Source organism: Lutra lutra, chromosome 13 (genome assembly GCF_902655055.1).
Source record: "Lutra lutra chromosome 13, mLutLut1.2, whole genome shotgun sequence".
Lineage (NCBI taxonomy): Eukaryota > Metazoa > Chordata > Mammalia > Carnivora > Mustelidae > Lutra > Lutra lutra.
The window spans coordinates 31,661,690-31,688,968 of record NC_062290.1 but is presented as its reverse complement, the minus strand read 5'-3'; the positions used below and the strand labels follow the sequence as shown (position 1 = coordinate 31,688,968).

At 37.7% G+C, this 27,279-nt stretch overlaps 1 protein-coding gene across 2 annotated transcripts; it reads left to right on the top strand.

The window, feature by feature from the left end:
- Positions 1-1,605: 1,605 nt before the first annotated feature.
- Positions 1,606-26,778, top strand: FAM240B (family with sequence similarity 240 member B). Of its 2 annotated transcripts, none has more exons than XM_047700340.1 (3): positions 1,606-2,028; positions 14,754-14,899; positions 26,065-26,778. In XM_047700340.1, exons 2-3 carry the CDS (start codon positions 14,757-14,759, stop codon positions 26,156-26,158), a joined length of 237 nt encoding a protein of 78 aa, XP_047556296.1. In that variant the 5' UTR covers positions 1,606-2,028; positions 14,754-14,756; the 3' UTR covers positions 26,159-26,778. The 2 variants fall into 2 exon arrangements, with proteins under 2 accessions (XP_047556296.1, XP_047556297.1); XM_047700341.1 differs by lacking the exon at positions 1,606-2,028 and adding an exon at positions 4,387-4,419.
- Positions 26,779-27,279: the final 501 nt, after the last annotated feature.

Here is a 27,279-nt window from a genome sequence, read left to right as displayed (position 1 = left end):
GTCTGTGCCAGAAGCTGTGTTGGGAAATCCCACATTAATTGTTAAAATGCTCCCAGGGGGTATTTGAAGAGGCTTTGCCTAACTGCATACCCCTACTTCATTCCTGCCCCTATGTGGACCCTGCCTTCACCACAGAGAGTTCTTTCAGATCCTGATGTACCTTCCAGGAAGAGGGGTCCTACAGGGCCTCTGACCTGAGCCCATGCTCTTTCATGTCTTCTTCTTCTTCCTTCCCTCTTTTTTTTATTGTAGGGGAATGAATAGTGGATGTTCTTGGGGCTTTGGGCAGAGACATCCTTCCTTGTAAGTGAACATCTAATTTGAGTAAGAACTTGAGAGTTGCATAGCCTAGCTTTAGATTCAAATTCTGCCACTTCCTAACTGTATGACCTAACTTCTCTGTGCCCCTCTTCTCCCAATCTAATAAAATATAAAAGTAAGGTAAAAATTTGGACATACAGATACTTCTAGATTGAAACCTCAGTTAAACTAGGAACATAACAAATGATTAGTTGTGCAAAATTCCAGGTTAGTGGATTAGAAATTTACAGAATTGCCATAAACCAGGTGAAATAATACCACATAAGAGTATTTTGATAACCTTTCTCTTGGAATCTTGCTAATAGCTTAAATAAAGACTGAGGAATCTCATATAACACAATTGATTGTCATGGCTCTAGGAATATTAGTGATAAAGAGAAGGAGAGGAGATAAGAGAGGAGGGGAGAGAGAGAGAGAACGAGAGGAAGGAAGGAAGGAAGGAAAAAAGAGAGAAAGGGAGAAAGGAAAAGAATCTGTCATCTGCTAGTTATTCAATTTCACTGTACCTTAATAATGGTATATATATGTGTGTGTGTGTGTATGTGTGTGTGTGTGTGCATGCACGTGTGTATAAACTTCACACTTGTGGTTTCAATGTACTCCTTGGAAATATTTTGTATTGAGTTTGTCTTTCTTACATAAGATTACTTTTGTGTAGGTGGTATCTTGTAAAATGTTTTCAGAATTAACTCCTCTCTCTCTTAATGAAAAAAATCTCATCTGTAAAATTTGGTTTTGTTGTTAAAGTAGGCATCCAACTGAAAGGAAACTGGCTTATTATGGCACTTTCATAGACTCAGCATTAAATATTGCCACCTTAGCAAGATAAAATTTGAATATCAATATTAGTCAAGGTTGTCACGTGTCATGTAAATTAAAAATTTCTAACCCACTGAACCAAGTAATAATTATGCAATTCATAGTCTGGTAGAAGGAGCTGATGAAAACCAGAGCTATTTTTGTCATCAGATGAGTGAGTATTCTGAATGTTTTTCCTAAGGACAAAATGTGCTCCTCCATAATGGGATAAGAGCCACTCTAAAATGAGAAGTCGATCTCACTTGGATGCATTTTACTGGAAAACGCTCACCAGGGGTCAATTCCTGCTCCAACTGGTTAGAGAACTAAGCAGACCGTGATATGTCATCACCAGATTCCATTCAAGGATTAATGGCTCCAAAGTACAAGATGCCTCTCTAAGTCTTCCTGTAATGTTACACCCAAGGGTGACTTTTCCCACTATTCCAGTCCCTTTTGCACACCGAGGGTCAGAGGATGGCTTTTCACAAGTCTCAGAAGAACAGGCACATGGATAATCCTGTACATGTTCTAAATCATCACTCTTGGTTCAGGCCAAGTCATAGCACTCATGGGACCAGCCAGAACAGAAGCTCGCCTGCTTTGGATCTGGTCGGGTAGCAAGAGATGGAATTTATTTAGAGCTGTCTTTCACCACAAGTGAAGACTGCAATGTCCCTGAAAAGATATTGTCTGATTCTGCTACTAATAAGGCTCAAATGACCTTGAAAGGCTCAGGGATTTCTGTAATTCCTCCACTCCGTTTATAAAGGGCTGCAACAATGAGATTATAGGACAGTGCCTGTGGCCTTCACAAATCAGAGCTGAGGAGTCAGGAACAGAGCTGTGAAACTTGACCTCCTCTGTACCACAGCAGGATATCAGCTCACCTGAAAATTCATCTTTAAGGTACAGTGTGTTGAGCTTGTGTTGTTCGATGTGGGAACAGCTCACATTTGGAACTGGGAATTGAGATATACTCCTTATACTATGTCTTGTGTTGGCCACTTGGGCTCATTTTCTCCCCAGTTTGCATCTGTTTGAGAATAGATTTAGATAGATGTTTTCCATCTCTGATTTCTGTGTGTCAACAATGCATAGATTTCAAGTTAAAGGGTATGAAAAAAAAAAAACCAACAGAAATTAGTGTCGATCTCACTGAGCAAATTTCTCTTAAGATTAAGTAAAATACAAAATATATCCCATATTGATTGATGGATAACTTAGTCCCAAGGAAGCATTCACTACAGCTCCCCAAACTATGGAGTCTTCTTGGAAAACTGACTATCAGGAGGGTTAATCTTTAATTTGGGGTTTTTACGTGACTAAGTAACCTAGGACTTAAGAAATTAAACTGTAGAATTTTCTTTTTTTTAATTTCTATGATTGGCCATTATGTAGTCCCTTGTTATACAGACATAACAGAGCCTCACACATAGTCAAAGATTAATAAATGTTACTTGATTAAAGTAATATTTATTTAAGAGGGAGTTACTCTGAGTGTAAATTAATCTCTAAAGTAAATTTAAGAATTGCCATCAGAATTATGACTTTTCAAGTTGGATATGAGTTACTGCAAATAAACTAATCCTCTCAATACATATAAACTTTAGTTTAAAAAAAAAAAAGATGGGGTGCCTGGGTAGCTCAGTGGGTTAAGGCCTCTGCCTTCGGCTCGGGTCATGATCCCGGGGTCCTGGGATTGAGCCCTGCATTGGGCTCTCTGCTTAGCAGGGAGCCTGCTTCCCCTTTTCTCTCTGCCTTTCTGCCTACTTGTGATCTCTGTCTGTCAAATAAATAAATGAAATCTTAAAAAAAAAAAAACTTTTGCTATGGGGGATGCAGAAAAATAGAAGTATTCATTTATCAGAGAACAGCCCCCTTTTGCTAAAGGCCTAATTATTGATATCTGTCCTTTCTTTATGTGCAAGGCAACCAGATATTCTCATTTGGGGTGAAGAAACTGAAATACAAAGCCCCTGTAATGTTGAAAACACAGATTATTCCCTTGAACTTGATGCTGATAGATTTTCCTGACTATTAGAGCTGGAAGGAAACTCAGTGAACCTCAATTCACAGATGAGGAGAATGAAGTAGAATTTATTTAAAACTGTCTCTCACCACAAGTGAGGCTGCAATGTCCTTGAAAAGATACTGTCTGAATCTGCTATTAATTAGGATCAAATGACCTTGAAAGGCTCAGGGATTTCTGTAATTTCCTCCACTCCATATATAAAAGGCTGCCACTGGGCACCTGGGTGGCTTAGTGTTCTGCCTTTGGCTCAGGTCATGATCTCTGGGTCCTAGGATCTAGCCCCGAATAGGGCTCTGAGTTCAGCAGGGAGCCTGCTTCCTCCCCCCCTCCTCTGTCTGCCTCTCTGCCTGCTTGTGATTTCTCTTTCTATCAAATAAATAAATAAAATCTTAAAAAAAACTGGCTGCCACAATGAGACTATAGGACAGTGCCAACCTTTGACAAAATCTAAAAAAGAAACATTTAAACAGGAAATGACATTCATAAAATAAAAACATTTGAATATATATATGTGAAATAACTATATCTTAGTAATAATATGCTTGAAATAGCTATAAGCCAAATATCATCCAAAGAAAATAGGAGAAATAGAAGTTATAACTGGCCCTTTCAGAATATCCAGTTAGATCTCTGAACATTTCTTTTTACTTATTTCAGACTACATAACTTTCCTATTAGCATAAGCATGCCATAAAACTGGTTAAAGTTTATGTTTGTTTAAATGATGAGTTCTTTTTACGTGTGAAGCGTTATTTAATTAAAGGACATACTGGTTGTAAATCAGCATACCATCATTTGCCTATTCATTAATTCAACAAATTTAAATGCCAACTACTTTCTTTTTAACACATTTTTATTTAAATTCAATAATTAACATACAATGTAGTATTGATTTCAGAGGTACAGACCTGTGTTTCTTCAATCTTATATAATACCCAGTGCTCATTACATCACATGCACTCCTTAATGTTCATCACCGTTACCCCTTCCCTCCACCGTTCTTCCCTCCAGAAATCCTAGGTTTGTTTCCTATGATTAAGAGTCTCTCATGGTTTGTCTCCCTCTCTGGTTTTACCTTGTTTATTTTTTTTTTCTCTTACCCTATGATCCTCTGTTTGGTTTCTCAAATTTCAGTGAGATCATATGATAATTGTCTTTCTCTGATTGACTTATTTTGCTTAACATAACACCCTCTAGTTCCATCCACATCATTGCAAATAAGTGCCAACTACTTTCCATGGTCGATCTTGAGGTGGCACATTCAGGTATGTTCCCCTGAGTACAAGACCAGAAGCTGGGCTTGTGCCTTTTCACTAACAGCTGAATACATTAGTCTTTTTTGCCCTAGTGGAAACTGGAAGTACTTCTTTAGCAGAGGGTCTCTAAGTCCACCAACACTCATGTAACCAGAGGGAAATATTACACACTCAATATTTAATGCAATTATACTTTAGGAGTTTAAGCTCCAGATATACTTGTACATATGAGAAAATGTATGATTCGGTGCAATTTTTTGTTAATAGACTCAGACAGGATTTAATTTAGATATCCATCAATATGAGAATGATTAAATAAATGATAATATATCCCTTAAAAATGGGGAGCATAAAAAACAATGTGGGCTGGTACGGAAATACCTTCTTATGTGAAAAAAGCAAAAGGCAGAACAACATATGTAGTATTGTCCTACTTGCAAAAAGGAAAATGTTATATACACATACGTATGTGTACATATGCTTTCATGAAAACGGAAATATCATCATTAATAGCAGATATCTTCAGGAAATAAGCCTATCAGCAGTGGGGAAGGAGGAGACATACTTGTAGTTTTGTACCTTTCAGTACTTTTTAAAGTGTTGTGTTGTATACATACTATACTTACCTTTTTTAAAAATGCAGTTTTAGAAGGCCATCTTTGCTAATAATGTAAAACTTTGTAATCCATTGGCCAAATTATTTGGGAGATTTTATGTTGAGAAAGATTGAATACATTATGGCATGAATAATTATCCAAATATATGGACCATCACAACAAAAGGATACAAAGGAAAAACACTGTCCTATAATATTCGAGGGAAAAAAGAAAGTGAATGCTTCTCTAAGTCTCCATATTTCTCCTCTCAAGTGTCTTATTTTCTTCAATAACACCAAGATGCCAGTTGCTTGCTGTCCTTGTCAGCCCTACTCACTGTTCCTTCCTCCCAGTCCAAAATTACTCCTGGATTTGTGCATTTCAATACAGCTGCCTCTCATACCTCTTGAGTTTCCAAGGAATTATGCTTTATTGATCACAATGATCCAGCTTATTTAGAAAGCACGTTCTGTGAGACAGAAATTAGGAAGAACACCATCATGACTTATTTTCACCACCAGGGCAATAGAGATGATTAAAGAGGATTTGTTCTGGGGCGCCTGGGTGGCTCAGTGGGTTAAAGCCTCTGCCTTCGGCTCAGGTCATGATCCCAGAGTCCTGGGATCGAGCCCCCGTGTTGGGCTCTCTGCTCAGCCGGGAGCCTGCTTTTTCCTCTCTCTCCCTCTGCCTGTCTCTCTGCCTACTTGTGATCTCTGTCAAATAAATAAATAAATAAATAAATAAATCTTTAAAAAAAAAAAAAAAAGAGGATTTGTTCCAGATATCCCATTTGCTAAAAGGGAAAAAAAAATTTTGGAAACAATGATTTAGGGAAGTTGGAATCTGGTTAAAGCCTACTTTTAAAAAAAAAAAAAGATATACAGCCTATTTTCTGTTCAGAAAAAAAGTAACAATGATTAGTAGTGCCAGGCACTGGGCTGGAATTTTGGCAAGGGCGGGGAGGAGAGAACCAATATTTTAGCCAAATTTTGTTTTAACCAACTTATCTTTCAAAGTTTTTAATAGGAATAGAATGTAAGATTTGCTAAAGAAGTTATCATTTGTAGCTCAAAATTATTTGGAGATTTTTTTTAATAAAGACATTTATTTATTTATTTATTTATTTAAAAGATTTTTATTTATTTATTTGACAGACAGATCACAAGTAGGCAGAGAGGCAGGCAGAGAGAGAGAGAGAGAGAGGAGGAGGCAGGTTCCCTGCTGAGCAGAGAGCCCGATGCAGGGCTCGATCCCAGGACCCTGGGATCATGACCTGAGCGGAAGGCAGAGGCTTTAACCACTGAGCCACCCAGGTGCCCCAAGACATTTATTTATTATTTATTTGAGAGAGAGTGTGCATGCACAAGGAAGGGGAGGGGCAGAGGAAGAAGCGGACTCTCCACTTAGCGAGGAGCCCGACAGGGGGCTCAATCCCCAGATGGGGAATCAGGATCTGAGCCAAAAGCAGACACTTAACTGACTGAATCACCCAGGTACCCCTCTTTGGAGATTTTTAATTGACCAGATAAATGGTGTCAGCACAAGAGAATCATAGGTGTTTTGTCTAATGGACAAGCAAGTCCAAAATGCATTGTGTGAAGGGCACCAAATCAAGCAGCGTCCTCGCTTCAGAGTAGTTCAGAGTCCAGCTAATGGGACAAGCATGTGGAGACCTGGCACCTACTCCTACCTCAGCCAGGTGTGGAAGCTCTTCATGCTTCAAAGGAGTTGGGAAGATGCAGACCCAGGGGTTTCTCTGTGGATAGCAGGATGGTCTTAATGACCTCTCAGTTCCTTCCCAGCCACAGTTAGGTGGAGAGCAAACGGAACCACTAGAAGGTGACCAATATAAACTTGTAGTGGTTAGTAGTAACCTGGGAGGTGGAGGAGGCTAAATTCTGTTTGATTTTGCTTTATGATGTTTTATTTAACTCTACATGTGCCCAGTGTATATTTGTCCTGGAATCTAAGGCATAGCTACATGACTCATGAGGAACTTGGGTTTTCCCCACTGGTACCTATAAGGTTCAAAGACTGGTGACCAAAAGACCAAATCTACCAATGGACATGTTCTGATGTTTCATACAATATTTTAAAACATCTTAAATTAACTATTAACATTTTAAAATAAGGAGATTATATACATTTTTTTCAAGATTTCCAACTTCTCTTGGAAAATGAATATCTGGTAACACTGGTTCCACTGGCAATATTCAGTTGGAGCTGACTGGTGTGTCTCCTTCAAATGGACCATATGTTCTAAAATTTACCACAAAGCCTTCTAAACACATCTAGACCAATAATAATAATAATAATAAAATAAACACACCTAGAACACACACGCGTCTGAATCTGTGGCCTTTGATTTGTCGTAATCAACATTATGTATATAAATTAGACAACCCAGGATTTTGTTAAGTATTTATTATGTCAAATGCTAAATATTTACCACAGAAGCTTTTTCAGCTGAAAACTGATTAACCTCATGAAAGTACATTTAATTTCATTTTACAGATGGAGAACTGAGACTTAGTTCTGTTGTTGGGGAATAACTTGCCCATATGAGATGTAGAGGTCTCCTAACTCCTAGGTCAGGGTTCTCTGTTTCATAACACTCTTGTCTCCAGGGCAGGATATCTTCGTGTGCATTGAAAACATTCCTCAGCCAGAGAATAGCCCATAACTCATAACTGTCCATAGCTTCAGATGTATGCTTTTGTATAAAGACTATTATCTAACTTTTTATTTTGAAGTCATTTTGGGTTTAGACAGAGTTGCAAACCTGCCACCCAGTTTACTCCAATAACATCTTACATACCAGATACACTTAACAAAACTCTGAAATTAATATTCATATAATAAAATTAACTGCAGACTATTTGGACGCAGTTTTTCCACTAATATCCTTTTTTTCTGTTCCAGGATCCAATCCAAGATAATAGCTATTGGTATCATTAAATGAGATAATTTTCAAGATCTCATTAGCAACTGCAACTTGCTCATTGTAACTAATAAATGATGTCAGCAGCCGATGAGTAAACAGATGAGGAATGAGTGTTTTTCCTTGAACCAGCTATTATGTTAAGTATCTTGGGTGGTAATCTCATTTAATTCTTAGAACAACCCTTTTTTTTATATATGTGAAACTTAATCTTTAGAAAGGTTATGTTTCCCAAGGTCACATGAACTCAAAGCCCCTTCTTTACTCATATAATTATTAGTTATTTGAATAATAATTGTTGGTTTCCCTCTATGTCTTAGTATCATCCCAATTAATTCAGATAAACCCCATAGAAAATAACACGGCTGAGTTATTACAGACACATTCAATGCAAACATTTTTCATATACATCAGCTTTTAGTTAAAAGTTCTAACTACTCAAGAACTCATTCATACTGCCCCCGGTGGCCTTTTATTTCACCTGTGCCTTTTCTTAAGACCGGAATATCACACTGCGGGCAAAATCTGAGGTGGCTTTGAAGGACATTAATTGGAGTGAAAACTGTAGAGAGAAACTCAAGACTTAAATTCAAATAACCCAACTGGATTCAGAAGGCAAGTAAAAGTAAAAATATAAAATATTAATAAAAATATTAAAAAATAAAAAAAATAAAGTGTTTTTTTCTGAAAAGGTGCTATGCTGAAGAGAACCACTTTCATATAATGCTTCAAATTCCATCTGTGAAGGAGAAGAGAAGTAAATTCACTCTACTCTTTGTCCAGTGGGGCCTGAAGGTGGGATGGGAGGACAAACCCATCAAAGCATCTCAGGCCCATAATCCTGCTGTCCTCTTAGCAACTGAACCTAGAAACATCATTCCTAAAGATATTTTCACTAAAGGTGAAAAAGACTACTTGAAAAGAAATGGGATGATGTCTGTGTCCCCCAGCAGCTGTAGAGGCAGAATCTCCAGGTGATAGAACCAGCATTTGGCAGAACAGTGAGAATGTTACAATTTACTAGGAGCTGGAAGTATCAGTGCAACAAGGACTTTTGTTTTAGTCCTTATCATGCCACACATAAAACTAATAATAGTGGGCACCTGACAAAGATACTGGAAAGGAGAAGGGTCAGTGACATACACAGGCTTTAAATCTGGGCAGGTTTCAATTCCAGCTCCATCACTGTTGATGAAGTGACCTTGGGCAGCAATGACCTTGGGCAATGGTTGGCCTCTTTGTACCTCCTCTGTCAAATGTGGGTAGGAACAAGGTTGTAAGAATTAAATGCAAGATGTAAATCACTTTGAAGAGTAAAGAGTATTCAGTAAGTACTCAATAAAAGGTATAAAACTAAGCCACAAATCATAAACTAGCAGCCCACCAGCCAGTAGGTAAATGTGTGGCAGCAAGTTTTACTGGCCCGTGGTGGGGGACGGTCTGTTCCATCCTGAACTCACTTCTACTCTTTGTTGTCCCACCAGGGCTGAGTATCCATTCCCAAAACCTTATTGTCTATCTTAAAGAAGAGAAATAACTCTTTGTATTCATGGTTTTTAATGAAAATTAGGGTTAAAAAAGATAAGAACAGTGAATCTGATATATATTTTTAAATGAGGGGAAGTAGATGCTATTCCTAAGTGTTGATTATGAAAATAACCAGAATAATTCATTTATGTGAACTTCTGGCCACAAGAGTTATTTAAATTTGCTGCTCCTGAGTTTTGAGGCACTGGAGGTAAAAGACAACACAGCTATCTGGGTATCAAGAAAAATAAATTATTCTATATTCTTAGAGAATCTCAGGATTAGAGGGAACCAAAAATAAATCAGAAACATACATAATCACTTGAGAAGTCTATTCCTCTCCAATCTGCATATACCATGAGAAGAAAGCAGCCAACTGAAATGTAGAAAGGATGAATGTAAAGATCTAAACTTGGGTTTATAAAAAATTCACTTGCGCAAGAACAGAATGAAGACATTTGAGTTTGAAAATTGCCTCAGTAAAAAAAATAGGAACTTCGTCTCAAATTCTTTAAATGTGACTCAGGATATTTCAGCTCTGCACATTCCTTGGTATTCCTATTTTGTGACTATAAAGCACCACTGACTATTAAATACTCCTGTCCCAGAAAAGATCACAGCAGCTTTCCCTTCCTCTTGGTCCCACTCAGGTCAACTTGGGAGAGTAATGCCTTTTCATTCTCATTAGAGCATCTATCGGGGCAGTACCAAATCCATAGAGCATATAGTTGGTGGTTTTCTCTGTCTAGACCAGCTGCAGGTGCCAAGAGTGACTGTCTGCTTAGGTTTCCCATCAATACCCCCAGGGAAAACTGGACTCTTTATTTTCTGTTCCCTGCCTTATTTTGACATTCTTAAATATGTTGTGCATCACTCAGTGAATGTTATTATAGGATCTGCCCACAAAGATCCCCAAATATAACATCTTAAATGATGTAAGAGTGAAACTCATCACCAAGAGCTTTTGCTAAAGGCTTCTTTGTATGCAGTCCAACACTGGACCTTGGACAAGAAGGGAAGCATCTTATCCCTGAGATCTAAGGCTGTCTAATTCTGACAGCCCAGCAACAGAAATAAATAAACCTTAAATACGTGCTGAGTCAATAAGGACCAAAGTATTTCATATCATGCATAAACTAAAGACAAGAACTTATTTAGGTGGTGGTTCAAATTCAGTTAACACTTCTAATCTCTCACCAGGAGCAGGACAACAGATTGTGAGTTCCCCAAGGGCAAGCATGTACTGGGTTAGTAGATGAACATTTAGGGAATGAATGGCAGTGTATTTGGAACTTTCGTCTATATTACCGCATTTCATCTCCACTACATGGATAGTAAAACTGAGAGGTCAGAGCAACGAAGGGCTTATTATGCAAAGTCACAATAATGACAACAGTCCTCTGTCCTCCTTCTCATTCCCTGGTCATCCTGTTTGTCAGGGCATAGCCTCCAGATCTGGTGAGTGAGGTGGGATTGCAGTTGTGTTTGGCAGGTGGGACAGCTCTCTCCACACATCCCCTAGTGGGTAAGGTGAGACTTGGTGAAGGACGAGGTGAGACGTGGTGAAAAGTTCCAATTTAGTTGCTTCGGAGATAATAGCAACAGAAGGACTAACCAACAAGAGTGGTATCCCATGCTCAGGAAAAGGGCTATACATAGAAACTCAGTAAAAGGAAGCAGACAGAGAGAAAGTGAAATAGTTCAGGATGCCCTGCAGGGAGAGCACAGGGAAGAGGTTTTGAGAAAAGCTGAAGAAGAAAACCAAAAACAAACAAACAAACAAAACAAAAACAAAAACAAAAAAAACCCCAGTGGGTCAAAGCTACAGATAGAGAATGCATCCCTTAAAAAGGGCAATGATGGAGCCCTCAGACTTCATCCATCCAAAAGTCATCCTTCTTTTGGCTGGCACAGTTTTCGACTCCTTCTTGAATGAGGTGTCTCTCCAGAAAACCTCAGTGCCCACCACACTCTATCACTCTAGACCAATAACTTCACTCCTATATGAGGCCAGCCTGGTCAATGAGAATATCTAAATTCATGACTCTTCCTGAAGTCCTTCCAAAATTCACAGCCCCAAAAGTGCTTCCTAACCCAATGGGAACAAGAAGCAGAACCAGCACATATCAGATTCTTTCAGAGCCTGCAGCCCAATTTCCTTTAGGGTCACCCTGATTTAATTTATTCCTTTAGTGTATGGACACCACCCTGCTTTCATCTGTTTCTCTTAACCTAGGTCATAATTATGCAACATTGTGTCTGCTAGAATAAATCTTCCTTCCATATCTTCACTCCAAAGGGGTGAATATGAAATGACATGATGATGTGAGTAAACTTTGTGTCTGCATAGGCTTCTTCTTTTTTTTTTTTAAATAAAAAATTATTTAGAAAAATGCTAATTCTTAATTTCAAGAAAAGAAAAAAATTCCAGGGGCACCTGGGTGGCTCAGTGGTTAAGTGTCTGCCTTTGGCTCACGACGTCATGATCTCAGAGTCCTGGAATGAGTCCTGCATAGGGCTCTTGTTTGGCCAGAAGCCTGCTTCTCTTTCCCCCTCTTCCCTGCTTGTTTCCCCTCTTTTGCTGTTATTCTCTCTGTCAAATAAATAAATAAAATATTTTTATAAAAGGAAAAATTATGGGGCGCCTGGGTGGCTCAGTGGGTTAAGCCTCTGCCTTCAGCTCAGGTCATGATCTCAGGGTCCTGGGATCGAGTCCTACATCGCGCTCTCTGCTCGGCTGGGAACCTGCTTCCTCCTCTCTCTCTCTGCCTACTTGTGATCTCTCTCTGTCAAATAAATAAATAAAATCTTTTAAAAAAAAGGAAAAAATAAAAACTTCTAGTGAGTACCTTTTTAACCAATCTGTCCTTTCTCTGACTTCTGAATATCTAATATGAACTTAAAATGTTCAGGAGCATTTTGTAATAAAGGAATGTGTGAATAAGTCATGCGTTACTTTTGGTCTACTTAAGTTGCAAGTTTGCAAGTTTGCCTGTTCTAAGCAGGCACTATTTTCTTATCTAGTATTTATACAGGTAGAGTCACATGAGGAAAATGAGAAAACTTAAGAGAACTCTGCAGCTTAAACTTAATCTATAAGAAACATAATTGCTATAGAGGAACACACACCTATACTGTACTTCTATGAATGTTGGTATATATGTATGTGTGTGTGTATGTGTATGTATAAATATATATATATATATATATATATATATATATATATAAATTTTTTAAAAGATCTTATTTACTTATTTGAAAGGGAGAGAGAAAGACAGTGAGAGAGGGAATACTACAAGCAGGGGAAGCAGGCTTCCTGCCAAACAGGCAGCCCGATGTGGGGCTTAATCCCAGGACCGTGGGATCATGAACTGAGCCGAAGGCAGATGCTTAACAACTGAGCCACCCAGGTGCCCCTGCTGGTGTATATTTTTAATAACTTTTTAAATATCGAGTGACTAAGAATTTATTAGAATTCTGTACACTGAATCCATTAGCCTGGGGGAGAAAATAAGTAGGAAATATGCCCTTAAAAGATGGAGCATGTGCTATCTACAGGATGGAGCTTCAGAACTCAAGTAGGGCTTAGAGAAAACCTGGAGAGTCTTTCTGGGGCACAAGAGCCTCTGGAGACTACAGTAGGCCAATAGGCTTGAGTACATCTCCTACTCAGAAACTGCAAAAGTCACACTGCAGACCTTCCCTCAGCATCTGAGATACTTCAGAAAGGCTGTTGGCAATTCCAGGCCAGCTCTTTTTGGAAAAAGAGTTAGGTTGACAAGGGCCATTTAATTTAATAAAGAATTACTAAGAACCTATTATATATTTCAAGATTCCAAAAACAATAACAAAACAGTAAGGTCCGGGTCCTTCCCAATTTCCAGTTGGGGCCAAAGCTCTTCTCTGAGGAGGTTTTCACCAGCAGTCAGAGGACCTTTTCTGCAGCCTTTTGCATCTGCCTGCCTGCCACAGCCACTAGGATCTGGAAAATGAGTCATGTTCACATAAGAAATGAACATTTTTGAGAATTAAACATGTGCACTTTCATGGGACACATACACATGCCACACAAGCTTGCTCTAGATGTGGCCATTTCCAGATATGGTAAACATTTCTTGTGATGAGAATCTCAGAGCCAAGAGTATCCACTTTGAAAATGGACAGACCTAGGTTCAAATTATCACAATTCCATGTTCAGGTATAAAGATATAGGCAAATTCTCTCCGTTTCCTCACCTGAACAATGAGTGTAGAGTCACCCAGCTCCCAGAGTTGCAAGAAGGATCAAATGCAAGTGTGTATAGAAGGCCTATCACATATTTTGTGCTCAATAAACAGTAAAGGTTATTGTTATCTGTGAGGAAAGATGGAAAGAGTATAACATCTGTTGATTACCTATCTGTCATATACTGTGTTTAGAGCTTCTGACGTACATTTCATTTTGTATACATACACACAACTGTGAAGTAACTGTTAAGAATCGTTTCTTTAAGTTAAAATCATAACTATCATACAAATAGAAAATGAACATGAGTCAAATATTTTATTTAACTTATTAATGAGAAAAATAGTAAGATATTAGAACTAATTCAAAAAGAATTAAAAAAAAACACATATGTAAGCTATCACAAATGCTGAAGTGAATTTAGAAGTAGATTAAAATTGTTTGGTATCCACACAGCTATCAGTTGCATTCCCCTAGACAAAAATTTATTTGAATCTCTATGTTCAAGAATCATATTTTTTCTATACTTTCAGAGTTGTAAAGGAGCTCAAAGGCAATAAAAGGGGCAGGCCCCTTGTAGAATCAGATAATCTGTAAGGGTTATTAAACATCTTTTTAAATTTCATTCATTTCAATTTTTTACTATATTTTCTGACAGAACCATTATTATCCCCATTTGCAGTTGAGAAAACAAAACCATGGTGACTGTGCAATTTGTCTATAATCACAAAAAGTGTAAGTGGGGGGCACCTGGGTGGCTCAGTGGGTTAAGCCTCTGCCTTCAGCTCAGGTCATGATCTCAGGGTCCTCAGATCGAGCCCCACATTGTGCTCTCTGCTCAGCAGGAAGCCCACTTCCCCTCCCCCTGCCTGCCTCTCTGCCTACTTGTGACCTCTGTCAAGTACATAAATAAAATCTTTAAAAAAAAAAAAGAAAAGAAACTTTAAAAAAAAAGTGTAAGTGGCAGGGGCTGGATTCAAACTCACATTTCATCACTCCAAAATTAGACTGGTTTTATTTGAAGAACTGGGATTTTTTTTTCTTTTGTTTTTCAGGGGATGAACAATCAATATATTCGTCGAGAAGTTTTCTGCTGTGAAACTTGTCATGAGCTCAAAAGCTTCTGGGAAAAAGAAATTAGCAAACAGACTTGTTACAGGGAACTGGAGGAAGATCGTCAGGGAAGGAGCGCCCTGAGAAAGTATGTGGATTATTTCTCTATTATTTTTTAATAATAATGCAATGTATTATTATTAAATTTGTTTAATTGAACTTTCTGTAGAAATATACCAGATGTTAAGATGGGAGACTGAATTATTTTCATTATCACTCTTATAAGAATGCAATTATTCAATATGATATGGTAAAGTCAGTGAGGTCATGAAAAGAAAGGAAAACAGTACCCAGAAGAAGTTTATTATATTCACGGGTCTCAGAGAAAGGGTTACCACGTACCATGCAGGGCCACAGAGGAAGCACCAGATCTTGCCCAGGTGTCAAAAGACAGAAGCATGGTGGAAATCTAAGCCAGAAATTTTACTGGAGTTTCTGAACAGAAGGCAAGTCAGAGTAAACAGTTCACTGATTTGAATCATCTCAGAGGGCTTTGGGCTATCGATGTGGTTCCTAGTTGTCTGGTACCTAGCCCTGGGATAATTTAGGAAAGGGGAAATATGGCTTCATATGTGAGAGTTAGAGGTCGTTGGGGCCCAGACTCAGGATTGGTTGACATGTTCACAGCAAGCCTTTTGACAGCTCTAAGAAAAGGCTAGTCCTTTCCATGGCCAGCAAGTTTCTTAAGATGTCAAAACATAAAGTATGGAAAATTCAAGACATGATTAGTTAATATACTTATTCAGTCTTTCCACCACCTATACCAGGGTTTTTCAACCTAGTACTTTGATATTTAGAGCCAGATAATTCTTTGGGGGGGGGTCCTGTGCTTTGTAGGATGTTTAGCAACATCCCTCAAAACATTACAGTCCAGTAGGACTCCCCTACTCATTATGACAACAAAAATATCTGCTGACGTTACCAAATATTGCCTAGAGGGCAAAGTCACTCCTTATTGAGAACCAGTGACTTATAGATAAGGATAAACCTTTTTATAGATCAATAAAAATGAGATTCTGTTATTTATACCTTGATAAACTGAAAATTTGTTTTCCTCACCTCTCCTCTGTTGCAATCCCCAGCACATGATGTACACTAAATTTCAAGGTTAGGTCAACATATATAAGTATAAAAGATATCACATTTGGGATGATATATATTAATATTCTGGGGAGAGGAAAATGTGGTCTTCCTCTCTTTGGCAAGTAAACTTGATATTCTTGCCAAGGAATCTGCTGAAGGGAAACATATACTTACATGAGGTCACATGTGTCAACATCACTCTGAATAAAAGAGCCAGCACCTGCCCTCCCATGTGCAAAGTTTTGGAACAGACAGAAAAACTCACTGTTTCAGAAACTACCGGCGTTCTCTCTCCCTAAAATGGGAAACAGCCCAGCGAGGCTGTCTGTTTTGCTAAGATGCCTACTCACAGTGGAGTGACAGCTGAGTATTCTGCTAGTCACAAGGCACTAAGCCTCCATGTTTCTGATCATGCTGAGCTGAAAACATGTAATTCACATGTGTTGAATCAACATTAACTTCTAAAAATCTTTATTAGCTCTGGAGGAGAAATAGCTTCTCTCCATAGCCAAAGAAGAGCTCTGTCACCATTCCAGCTACATTCCTGTTTATCCAGCAAGCTAAATCAGGCTTTTCTACATGTAGAAGAGTCACATATTAGAGCATCCAGTCCTGGTGACTCCAGGGGAGTGAGGAAAGTCAATTGTGTGGTTCCTGCCTTCTTCCATCCTCCAAGTCTTGGCCCACAACCCAGTGAGAGCCAAATCCCAGAATGAACTCTTTGTACATTTTCCCTTCCAGAACTCTCAAGATATGGAATTAAAATCATAATTTGTAATGTTTTATTTTTATCAGAATATATACACAATCTATCTGTATATGCAAGAAAAGGATTAAAATAAAATACACTAAGATAATAAGAACAATTAATTTTGATTGGTGGAATGACAGATTTTAGTGTATAAGCCCCCCTAGTTTTTCCAAAGTTTCTACAAGGATGTTCTGCTATTTTGTAATTAGGCAAAATAAAGTTATGAAAAAGACAACCAATTGCAAATGGTCCATGAAACAAATGCATTTACGAATAATTAAACAATTTTTTAAATTTTAAAATAAGTTAAATAATTCTCCAGATTCCCATGTGCCCCAGAAATGACCCCTTCCAAGTTGGGGCAGTTTTCTCTCCCTTCTATAACAAACAGAATAAATCTTCAAAATGTGCTCATCATGAAACATTTCATCATGTCCCACAAATAAATGTTTAAATATGTGAACAGATCTTCTGCATTGAAAATCTTAAGGGACAGGGGAATAGAGGCAGCTTCCTGGGGTTCTCCAGTCTGTTCTGGAGTCTCACTTACCAGATCTATTTCCCTTATCAACTATGGATTAAAAAACTCAAAACCTTTCTTATTTTGGTTAACAGTGAATGAAAACTAGTGGTTTTCTCATCCCAGATTTATTTTTCACACCAAAACCAGAATGTTGGTATATTGGTTTAAATCCTGCTGATCTGAGCAAACAGTTTGAAACAGAATAATAATGTACCTTCCAACATATACTTGCAGACCAATGAATGCCATAAACCCCAACGTCCCTATCCTAGCCCTGTGACCTATACCTCCCCATACTCCACTATACATAAGTACACATTCCCAACATACATACATAATACTCACACTCTTTTTTATTCTACTCTCCACTTATAAAAGGCAAACTCAAGCCACTATGCAACACAGAAATGTTCTAAGTGAACACTAGAAGACAAAAACCCTAAAATTTTCTACCAGTCCCTTTTCTGGTAGAACAAAATCAATATTTCCTTATATTTTCTGCTGGTCTGACAAGCAAGACTTGTGCCAAAGCTGGGTAGAGAGGAAACAGACATACTTGTTAGCACACTACTGCACAGAAGAATTCAGACAGAGCTACAGAGCATCATTTACCCTGGTAACTGATGTAGCTGGCAGAGGCCTTGGAGGTGAGATCACGAAGCAAGATGAGTGACCCCAGAAACATAAACCCTTTACTTCCGCTGAGTGTGGCCAGAAAGAAGCAACACAAGAGGAATAGGATTGGTCAATAGATAAGTTGAAAACTGCAAATAACTGATGGAGACAATTTGATGCAGTATAGGTGTGATGACCAAACCTCCTTGTTTGGGGGACAGTCCAGGTAAACACCTATCATTTGTTATAATTACAGACTATGATTTGCCCTTTTATTTTAAAAGTATTTCAGTTTAGATGATAAATGACATGGACACCTAAGTGTAAATGATCAGCCTGTAGCTATAACTGAGAAATTGTGCAGGGCTTATATTAAAAAAAAATAGTGTTTTAGTATAAATATGGTTTCAAAATACCTCTTCAGAATGTAACAGAATTCACAGCATCAGGTAGATATTAAATCTGGAGGACTTGAGTGGTCACTTCAGGACCACTCCCCTCCCTCTGCTTGATTCCTGCTAATCAGTTGTGTCATTCAGGATGCTTTCAGCCACAGGTAACAAAAAATCCCAATTCATAATCTCCTAGCTGGATGAAATCATTATTTTAAATCTGTTATAAAATAAGATTTAGTCTAGAAAGAGCACCACTGAGAAAAAAATTTAGTTTTTTCATTCAAACTGAGGTGGGGAATGTGATTAGTAAACTGACTTGTTCAAATCATTATGCCAAGGCTGTCATCCTGTGTTGGTTATTGGAGCTCTGCCTCACAATCAGACCAGTGAGCTGCAGGTCACAAGGAAACCAGGATCAAGCCCATCTCTCCTTACTAAGGAAAAACTACTTTAAAGGTATATCTGTTATTCTACTGGAATAGAAGTGGCAAAATCATTATATGACCTTTCATATTCAAACAAAAGTATAGAGATTGTAATGAAATACCAAGATTCGAAATGGGAGATCAAGAACTCAATAAACTATAAACTCTTTGATGACTGGAATTATTTACTACTCTACATATTGTAGTAACCACAGAAGTACTCTATTCAGAGCTCCTTCAAGGTAGCTTGCAATGGGGCACAGAGCTTGCAGAGCTCTAACTGCCACCCTTCTGCATCCATCACTGAGCTTTAGTTGAGGCCAAACTTAACCCTGACTGAGCATGGCAGAGGAAACTAGTTCTGGGCAGTTCCTGCATGACGCAGCTCCTTTGCTGGGCACCTTGCCCAGGGCCTCCCCCTCAACCTAGCCCCAGCTTTTTTAGCACTGTGCTGTGGGTTGGAGCTCTTCGTACCCACATTTTTTGTTCCTCCCTCTCTTTCCACAGGGATCAGGCCAGCATGGAAGTCTGAAGACTGTCCTGACTACTTCAGTTCACTCTTCACCTTTATTTTTCATGGGTGATTCCTCCAAGTCTGCTTCTTGGAGCATCCAAACTGATACATACATTTAGTGCCTCATACATGATAGAAAAAATCTGATTTTGTCCCAGCTTCTCTTCACTGCTTTCCAGTAAGGATGTTACAATTCTAGTTTAAGAATCTCAGAAAAAAATCATGCTTTCTAGTGAAACCCCAAACTTATCAGGGAGAATCTGTGATCCTATATATTAACTACAACTCCTCCACAAATCAGATGAATCTAGAATAATAAATAGTAAATTTTGTTTGGTCTCCATTTGAAAAGTGAGGTCAATATTTGTAGGATTAAGGGAAAATGTTATCTTCAAGCTTCAAATGCCAGTTGTATTGCTCCTCTACTGTATCTCAATCTGTATACCAATTTTTGAGCTTTACCTTTCTCATATTGACCTTTCTTACTACAAAATAAAAGGTCTGTATATGAACTTATATTCACCACTTTACTGAGAACCCAAGATAAATGGCAGCAACACAGTGATAAATAATGTTGATCAGAAAGGGACAGCAAACAGTCTAAATATTCAGAAAACAAGATTTAAAGAGAACTTGGGTAGATAGAGCTCTGAATCCTTTACCATCTGGCAATAAATAGTGTTATAGCTGTCATAAAAAGTGGATAAATGTATTATGAACCCCAGTTTCCTAAGCTCTGTTCCTAGAATAAATTTATCATTCCAAATACATTAATTTGGTGAGAAGCAGAGGGCAAGATTTGATGGGTATGACATTTATTGGGGAAAACACCTGTGAGAGAAAAATGGGGAGGAAGTTGTGGTGTACGAACAAATGTTTAAAAACTGGCTCTCTGTGGGAAAAAAATGTACATGTGTATATACCTACGTAAGTTTATCATAAATTTCACAGGTATAAAGCATGTCTAGCACACATTTACAAATATTAAGAAAATATATAATGTTCTTTATTATAAATTCCATATACCTGATTTTCATAGTATGCTTTTATTGGTTTATGCCAACCTCTTTCATCTACAGCCAATCTATAGTTGCAGTTCAACCACAATTTGACAAAATTGGATGAGTACTTCATTACTATTAATTTAACAAATAAGTTAGATCATCAAGGATAGTTTCCTAGTACTGGAAGAATATTTACACAACTTATATGTATGTATTTATTTATTTGTTTGATATTTATAATGTAATAGCTATACACACAGCACAGTTCTAAATTTAACCTGCAATATTAAAATTGTCTCCATCACTTTAAAAGTCTAGATGATGGGTCAATAAATATTTTTTATAAGGACAAGGTCATAAATATTGAGGGGGGGGCATGTGGTCTCTGTTGCATCCACTCAGTTCTGTCACTGTCATGTGAAAGCAGCCTTAGACAATATATAAACAAAGGGTCAGAACTATATTTCAATGAAACTTTATTTATTTACAAACACGGGCAACTGGCCAGATTTATAGTCTTTGCCAACATCCATGTTGCAAATGGTTTATTTCAAGCTATCGGTGTGATATCAGTGAAGATGAGTTGAGAAGACAATGGCACCCCATCATATAATAATTTCACCATTTAAAGATAATAGGCCTAAATAACCTGAAGATCACAGATTATTGTAAAATGCAGTAAAATAACTAGAAAGTGAATTTCACACAGTTATTACTGTTTTTAATAAAATTAATATAATATTTAATTAATAGCCTTAATAAATTTAATAGATTAAAATTAATATAATTTAATTGTAACTTTACAATTTACTTTTAGTAATGTTTATATTTAATAATGAGCTTACAAAACCCCTAAAAAATTAAGAATTATCCTCACAAACTAATAGCACACCACTAAGAAGAGTCAGAGAAATTAAGGAGGGTCATCAGACTGTGCTACAGGTCTGACTCCATGAAAGAGAAAGGGAAGGAAGTGGAACTGGGTTAGGCAGCAGGGCAAACCTAATAAAGTTTTGGCCAGACTAATGGGAATTCCCTGAGCCAAAGGCAACTGTTCAAAGAAGCTCTGTATCTTGCAGAGAGAGGCCTGCATTGGTACCTCTCCTGTGCTCAGTCACTGGCTGAGAGTGGCCCAAGACAAGTTTGGCCTTGGTGCAAATGCTTGGAGCAGATGTAGATGGGAAGTAGCTGCAGATGGGGTCAGCTATGCTCCCCACAGCAGCATCTCTGGGTGACACATTTTCATGCCCACTACATCCAGAAAAAGTAAAGCCCCTTTAATTAGTGAATGAGTTCATATCATAGTAAGAATTTCATCCAGTTCCATGAAATACACAGATAGCAATTTATTTAAAAACAAAGTCATTAGTGAACTTTACAAGATCTCAGAGACAAAAGTCATGGAACTTTGGAGGGAAATTTATTTAAAGAACCTTTCAGCAATCCTTAATAAGGGGAGCTTGTGAACCTAAAGATTGGTTGCAAGTTGAAACAGAAGGTACATACTTAATAAGCATAATGAAGAAATAACAACTTATGAAAATTACTAATAGGTGGATATCAACAGAAGGTCATATAAGCTCAATAAATCATCACTTCTCAAGTAAAGTGTGCAAAAAGCTGTGGGGCAACTGCCTGGCTACGAGAGAACAGCCATTCCATGTTTTATCTCACCTTTCAAACAAGCAAACTGTTATTTTTATGTCCATCACTTTAATTTAATTTGAGGTAGAATGAGGATATAACCAATGTCTTAACATTATTTCCTATATCCCTAATTCTTCTCTCAATACTTCAACTTTCAATTCTTGGTTGCTAATGTGCTTAAGCAACAACTATAACTAACAACAGCCAGATACTCCATAGTCTTTAAATTCTTTCCTGGGTCTATAATGGAGCAGAGTTTTAAGTGAGAACCTTTGAGAAATCCATTAGTAGTAGGTGCCTAAAGCCTTCAAAATACTTATACCCTCTAACTTACTTTTCTCTAGGAATCTCTCCAAGGAAAATAGACAGGTATATTAAGAGAGTATGTAGTATTATTATACTCATTTTAGGGCTATTTATAAGGGTGAAAAATTAAGGTTAAATCCAACTTTTTAAATTCTTCTTCATATATTCTGATTTCCCTGCAATAAGCATGCATTACTTTGCTTTAGCAATGTTAGGAACTGAATTGTATCCCCTCAAATTCATGCTGAAGTCCTAACCCCCAGTACCTCAGAGTGTGACTGTATTTGCTTATAGGGCCTTTAAGAGAGGTGACTTGCTTAAAAGGAGAACTTTAGTGTCTGCATGATCCAATCTGATTAATGTCCTTATAAGAAGAGGAGATTAGGATGCACGAAGGGACACCAGGAATGCGCACACACCCAGAGGAAAGGCCACATGAGAATGAAGCAAAAAGGCCATCTGCAAGCAAAAGATAGAGGCATTGGGAGAAAACCAAATCTACTGACACCTTGATCAAGGACTTCCAGCCTCCAGAGCTATGAGAAAATAAATTTCTGTTGTTTAAGACCCCCAGACTGTGGTATTTTGTTATGGCAGCTCTAGTAAACTAATAATATTTACCCAATCTTTTCATTTTGGTTATTTTTATATCTATGTAATGAACACAAGTGCATATATATATATATACAGATATATATATATATAAACACACAATACATACATACATATGTATACATTTTTTAAATTCAAGTATCACAAAAAGCCATATAATTAGAAGTGAGTATCCTTCTTACTTAGGCTCCTAGACCTGCTGTCCAGGGAAAGCCGTCAAGTTCTTTGTATATCTTTCTCCAAAGCTTCAATTTGAATAAGCAAATAAATATGTGTGCTATATTTTTATGCAAAATGAGACTATACTATCTTCACTAATTTGCACCTTTCTTTTTTTTAACTTACCTGGAAGCTTTTCTACATAAGTGCACCCAGTTCTTCTTTAATGCTTTCCATTATAATGATGTTAACAATTGATTCAATCAATCACATCAAAGAACACCGGTTGTTTTTCATTTTCTGGCTGTTCTAAATGTTCTAAAAAGAATACTTGCACATACATTTTTGCATGCATGGATAAGAATTATGGAATAAGTTCATAAAAATGAAAATCTAAAGTCAAAAGATGAGTTCTTTGTTGTTGTTTTTAATTTTGACTTCCTGACTTCTTGTTTTGCAAAGATGTTGTATTAATTTAAACTCCCACCCTGAGTATGGGAGTGCCAATTTCCATAGTTGCTCACACTGTGTGTTGTCAAACTCTTAATCATTGTTAATCTGACGGGTGAAAAATGGCATCTCACTGTGTTAAACTGAATTTTTTTTTATTTCTTTTCAGTGTTCCAGAATTAAACTGAATTTAATTAATTACAAGTTTAGATGAAATCTTTTTATATGTATAAGAAACAGCTGGATTTCTTCTTCTGGTGCAGCCATTTTATATCCTCTGCCCATTTTACTATAGATTTTCTTTTTCTCAATTGATTTGTAAGCACCATGCATTTCTTTTCATGTGTACATACAGTTCTGTGAGGTTTTTTTTTTTAATTTTTATTTACTTAATTGACAGAGAGAGAGATCACAAGTAGACAGAGAGGCAGGCAGAGTGAAGGGAGAAGCAGGCCCCCTGCCGAGCAGAGAGCCCAACGCGGGGTTCGATCCCAGACCCCGAGATCATGACCTGAGCTGAAGGCAGAGGCTTAACCCACTGAGCCACCCAGGCATCCCAGTTCTGTGAGTTTTTGACAGATGCTTAGAGTCATGTAATTACCACAATCAAGATACAGTATAGTCTCATCACTCTGAAAAATCCCCACATGCTGCTCCTTTGTGGTCAATTCCTCCATTGCTTTCTAATCCCTGGCAACCAATGATCTGTTCTTTACCCCTATAGTTTTGCTTTTTCCAGAATTCCATAAATGAAGTATATAATATGTAGTCTCTTGAGTCTGGCTTTTCTCACTCAGCAAAATGTATTTGGGATTAATTATTGTTGTTGTGCATATCAGTTGCCTATTCCTCATCGTTGCTGAGTATTATTCTGTTGTGTGGATGTATCACAGTTTGGTGATCCACTCCCCACTGGAAGAACATTAGGGTCATTTCTGGTTTTTGATGATTATGAATAAAATTGCTGTAAACATTTGCATACAGATTTCTGTGGAACATAAGTCTCTGTTTCTCTTGAGTCTATACCCAGGATTAAGATTGCCCTCATATGGTAAATGCCAAACTATTTTCCCAACTGACTATACCATTTTGTATTTCCACCACAATGTAAAAGAATTCCAGTTACTCAACATCCTGACCAACACTTGATTTGAGTTTTGTTGTGAAGGTTTTTTAAAATTTTGTTGGGGTTTTTTTGGGAGGAGAGGATTAAGAAGGGACTCTTTTTGTTGTTTTTCTTTTTTGTTTGGGTCATTCTATGAGGCCAGTGTTACCTCATTGTAGTTTAATTTTCATTTTCCTAGTTATGCTAAGTATTAATTTTTGTGCTTATTTGCCATCCATACAACTTCTTTGGCAAAATGTTTGTTCAAATTTTTTGCCCATTACATTGTTTATTTTCTTAACATTTAGTTTGAACTTTATATATTCTAGAAACAAGTCTCTTAACAGATTTGTGATTTGCAAATATGTTCTTCACTTATGGCTTGCCTTTTATTCCCTTTTACAGTGCCTCACAGAACAAATTTTTAATTTTGATAAAAATCCAAGTTTTCCTTTTTCAATGAATTATGCTTTTTGTGTTGTAGCTAAGAATTTTTCCCCTAACCCAAGGGAAATAATGGAGATTTATTTTGTGGGGTTTTTTTCTTTTAGAAGTCTTAGTCTTACATTTTATATTTAGGTCTATGATCCATTTTGAGTTAATTTTGTATAAGATGTGGAGTATGGATTAAAGTCCATTTTTTTTTAAAGATTTCATCCATTTACTTGAGAGAGAGAGCAGAGAGCATAATTGGGGAGAGGTGAGAAGAGGGGCAGAAGGAAAGGGAGAAGCAGGGACCCTGATGTGGGACTCGATCCCAGGACCCCGAGATTATAACCCAAGCCAAAGACAGATGCTTAACTGACCGAGCCACCCAGACACCCCTAAAGTCCATTTTTAAAAATATGAATGTATGATGCTTCAGCACCATTTTTTGTTTGTTTGTTTGTTTGTTTGTTTGTTTTTTAAAGATTTTATTTATTTATTTGACAGAGAAAGACACAGCGAGAGAGGAAACACAACCAGGGGGAGTGAGAGGGAGAGAAGGAGGCTTCCTGCTGGGCAGGGACCCCAATGTGGGGCTCAATCCCAGGACCCTGGGATCATGACCTAAGCCGAAGGCAGACACTTAACTGACAGGCACCCAGGCGCCCCACACCATTTGTTTAAAAAAAAAAAAATCTTTCCTCTATTGCCTTTGTCTCTTGTCAATAATCAATTGGCTGTATTTGAGTATATTTATTTCTGGACTCTATTCTGTTCCATTGACCTATTTGTCTGTTCCTTCACCAGTGCCATACTGTCTTGATTATGATAACCTCTTAAGTCACAGAATCAAATAGTGTGAGTCTTCCAACTTTCTTCTTCAAAGTTGTTCCTAATCTAGTCCTTTTGCCTTGCCATATAAAATTTAGTCAGTTTATCGGTATCTACCAAAAAGGTCTTTCTGGGATTTTGTTTGATGTTACACTGAATCCACACATCAGTTTAGGAAGGAACAATTTTCATACAACTATATATTCATAGACTTTTTTCATTTATCTATTTTTGTCTTCATTAATTTGTAAAAGCCATTTGTTTCTCTTAAAAATATTTGTTAGAAGGGAAAACAAAAACAAAAACAAAACAAAACAAAACCAAAAAAAAAAAAAAAAAACCACCTCAATTGGACCAGCAGATATGGAGAAAAAAAGCACTAACCACTTGTATTTTTCTCCCCTCAGGCTCAGAGAAGAATGGAAACAGAGACTGGAGAAAAGACTGCAGATGCTGGACACTCCTGATGAGAAGAAAAAGCAGGCAAGCACAGTGGGCTGAGAGCTGCCTGCTTCATCCACTGCAAAGATAACAAACCACCAAGGGCACTCTTCTAGGAGAAAAATCTAACACCCGAGCTATGTTGATTTACTAACCAGGATACTCTATTTGCCTTCCCATTTGTAAGGGATTTACATGTGAAACCTCCCCCAGTGCTAATGGGAGTCATTATCCAACTCAATCCTCTCTGCACAGGACAGAGTGACAGGCAATGTGGCAGGGAAGCTCAGGTTATTTAATATAAAAAGCTCTTAGAATTAACACTCCCCAGGTTTGAAAGATCCATGTAGTGTAATTTATTTCCACGTTTTCTTTTCATTTTCAAATCTGAATGTTTTATCTAAGCTTACCAAGGGCAATGACCTGGATGGGAATCTGGCTTCTCTGGATCTTCTGCAAAAACAGAGTCAATCTTTTCTTCCTGTCCTGCTTTTTGTGAATACAGAAATGCAACTACTTAAAAAAATAAGGCTATTATTATAAAAAAGAATAATTTATTAACTATACAGTTTGAAAATGAATTGAACTAAGTATCTTTCTCTTCCCTTCATATGAATTTTTTTTTCTCATAAACATCTTTAATTAGAAACATAAAACAAGATAATGTTTAATAAACTCTGTTGTTGTGCCCTCACTGGAGCGTGCCCTGTGTTAACTCTTTCACGCCTGTCTTGGTTAGTCTCTGGTGTTAGAACAAGCGTCAGCTCCAGCTGTCCCCAGACACATTCTGGAATTTACAGTCACCCTCACTGTAGTCTCTTCTCAGTTCCAGAGCATGACCACAGAGCTGGGCAGGTTTTATCAATCACAGTAACTAGAGTTCTTCTGCCCACAGAATCCTGGGGGACAGGTACAGAAGCCCTGAGCACAAAGGAATGCTGATGGCCAGAGGGACCCAGGGGAGATAACCCGAGACAGTGCTGGGAAAGACATCCATCTCTCATTAACACCCTGTGGTAACATAACATAAACTTCTTCCCTTGGAAAACTGACAGGACATCTCAGAGCTAAGAGAACCATGGAGTGGCCAGAGGGTTGGAGATGTGATTCCACATCCCCACAGTTATGAGATCCAGACCACTGCTACAGGTTCTTTCTTTCTTTCATTTTTTTTAAATTTT

Excerpts from the sequence above, each read along its gene's own strand:
- FAM240B (XM_047700340.1), top strand. The coding sequence starts at position 14,757 with ATGAACAATCAATATATTCGTCGAGAAGTTTTCTGCTGTGAAACTTGT. Across the intron at positions 14,900-26,064 it reads GGAAGGAGCGCCCTGAGAAA|GCTCAGAGAAGAATGGAAAC; the intron begins GTATGTGGATTA and ends TTCTCCCCTCAG.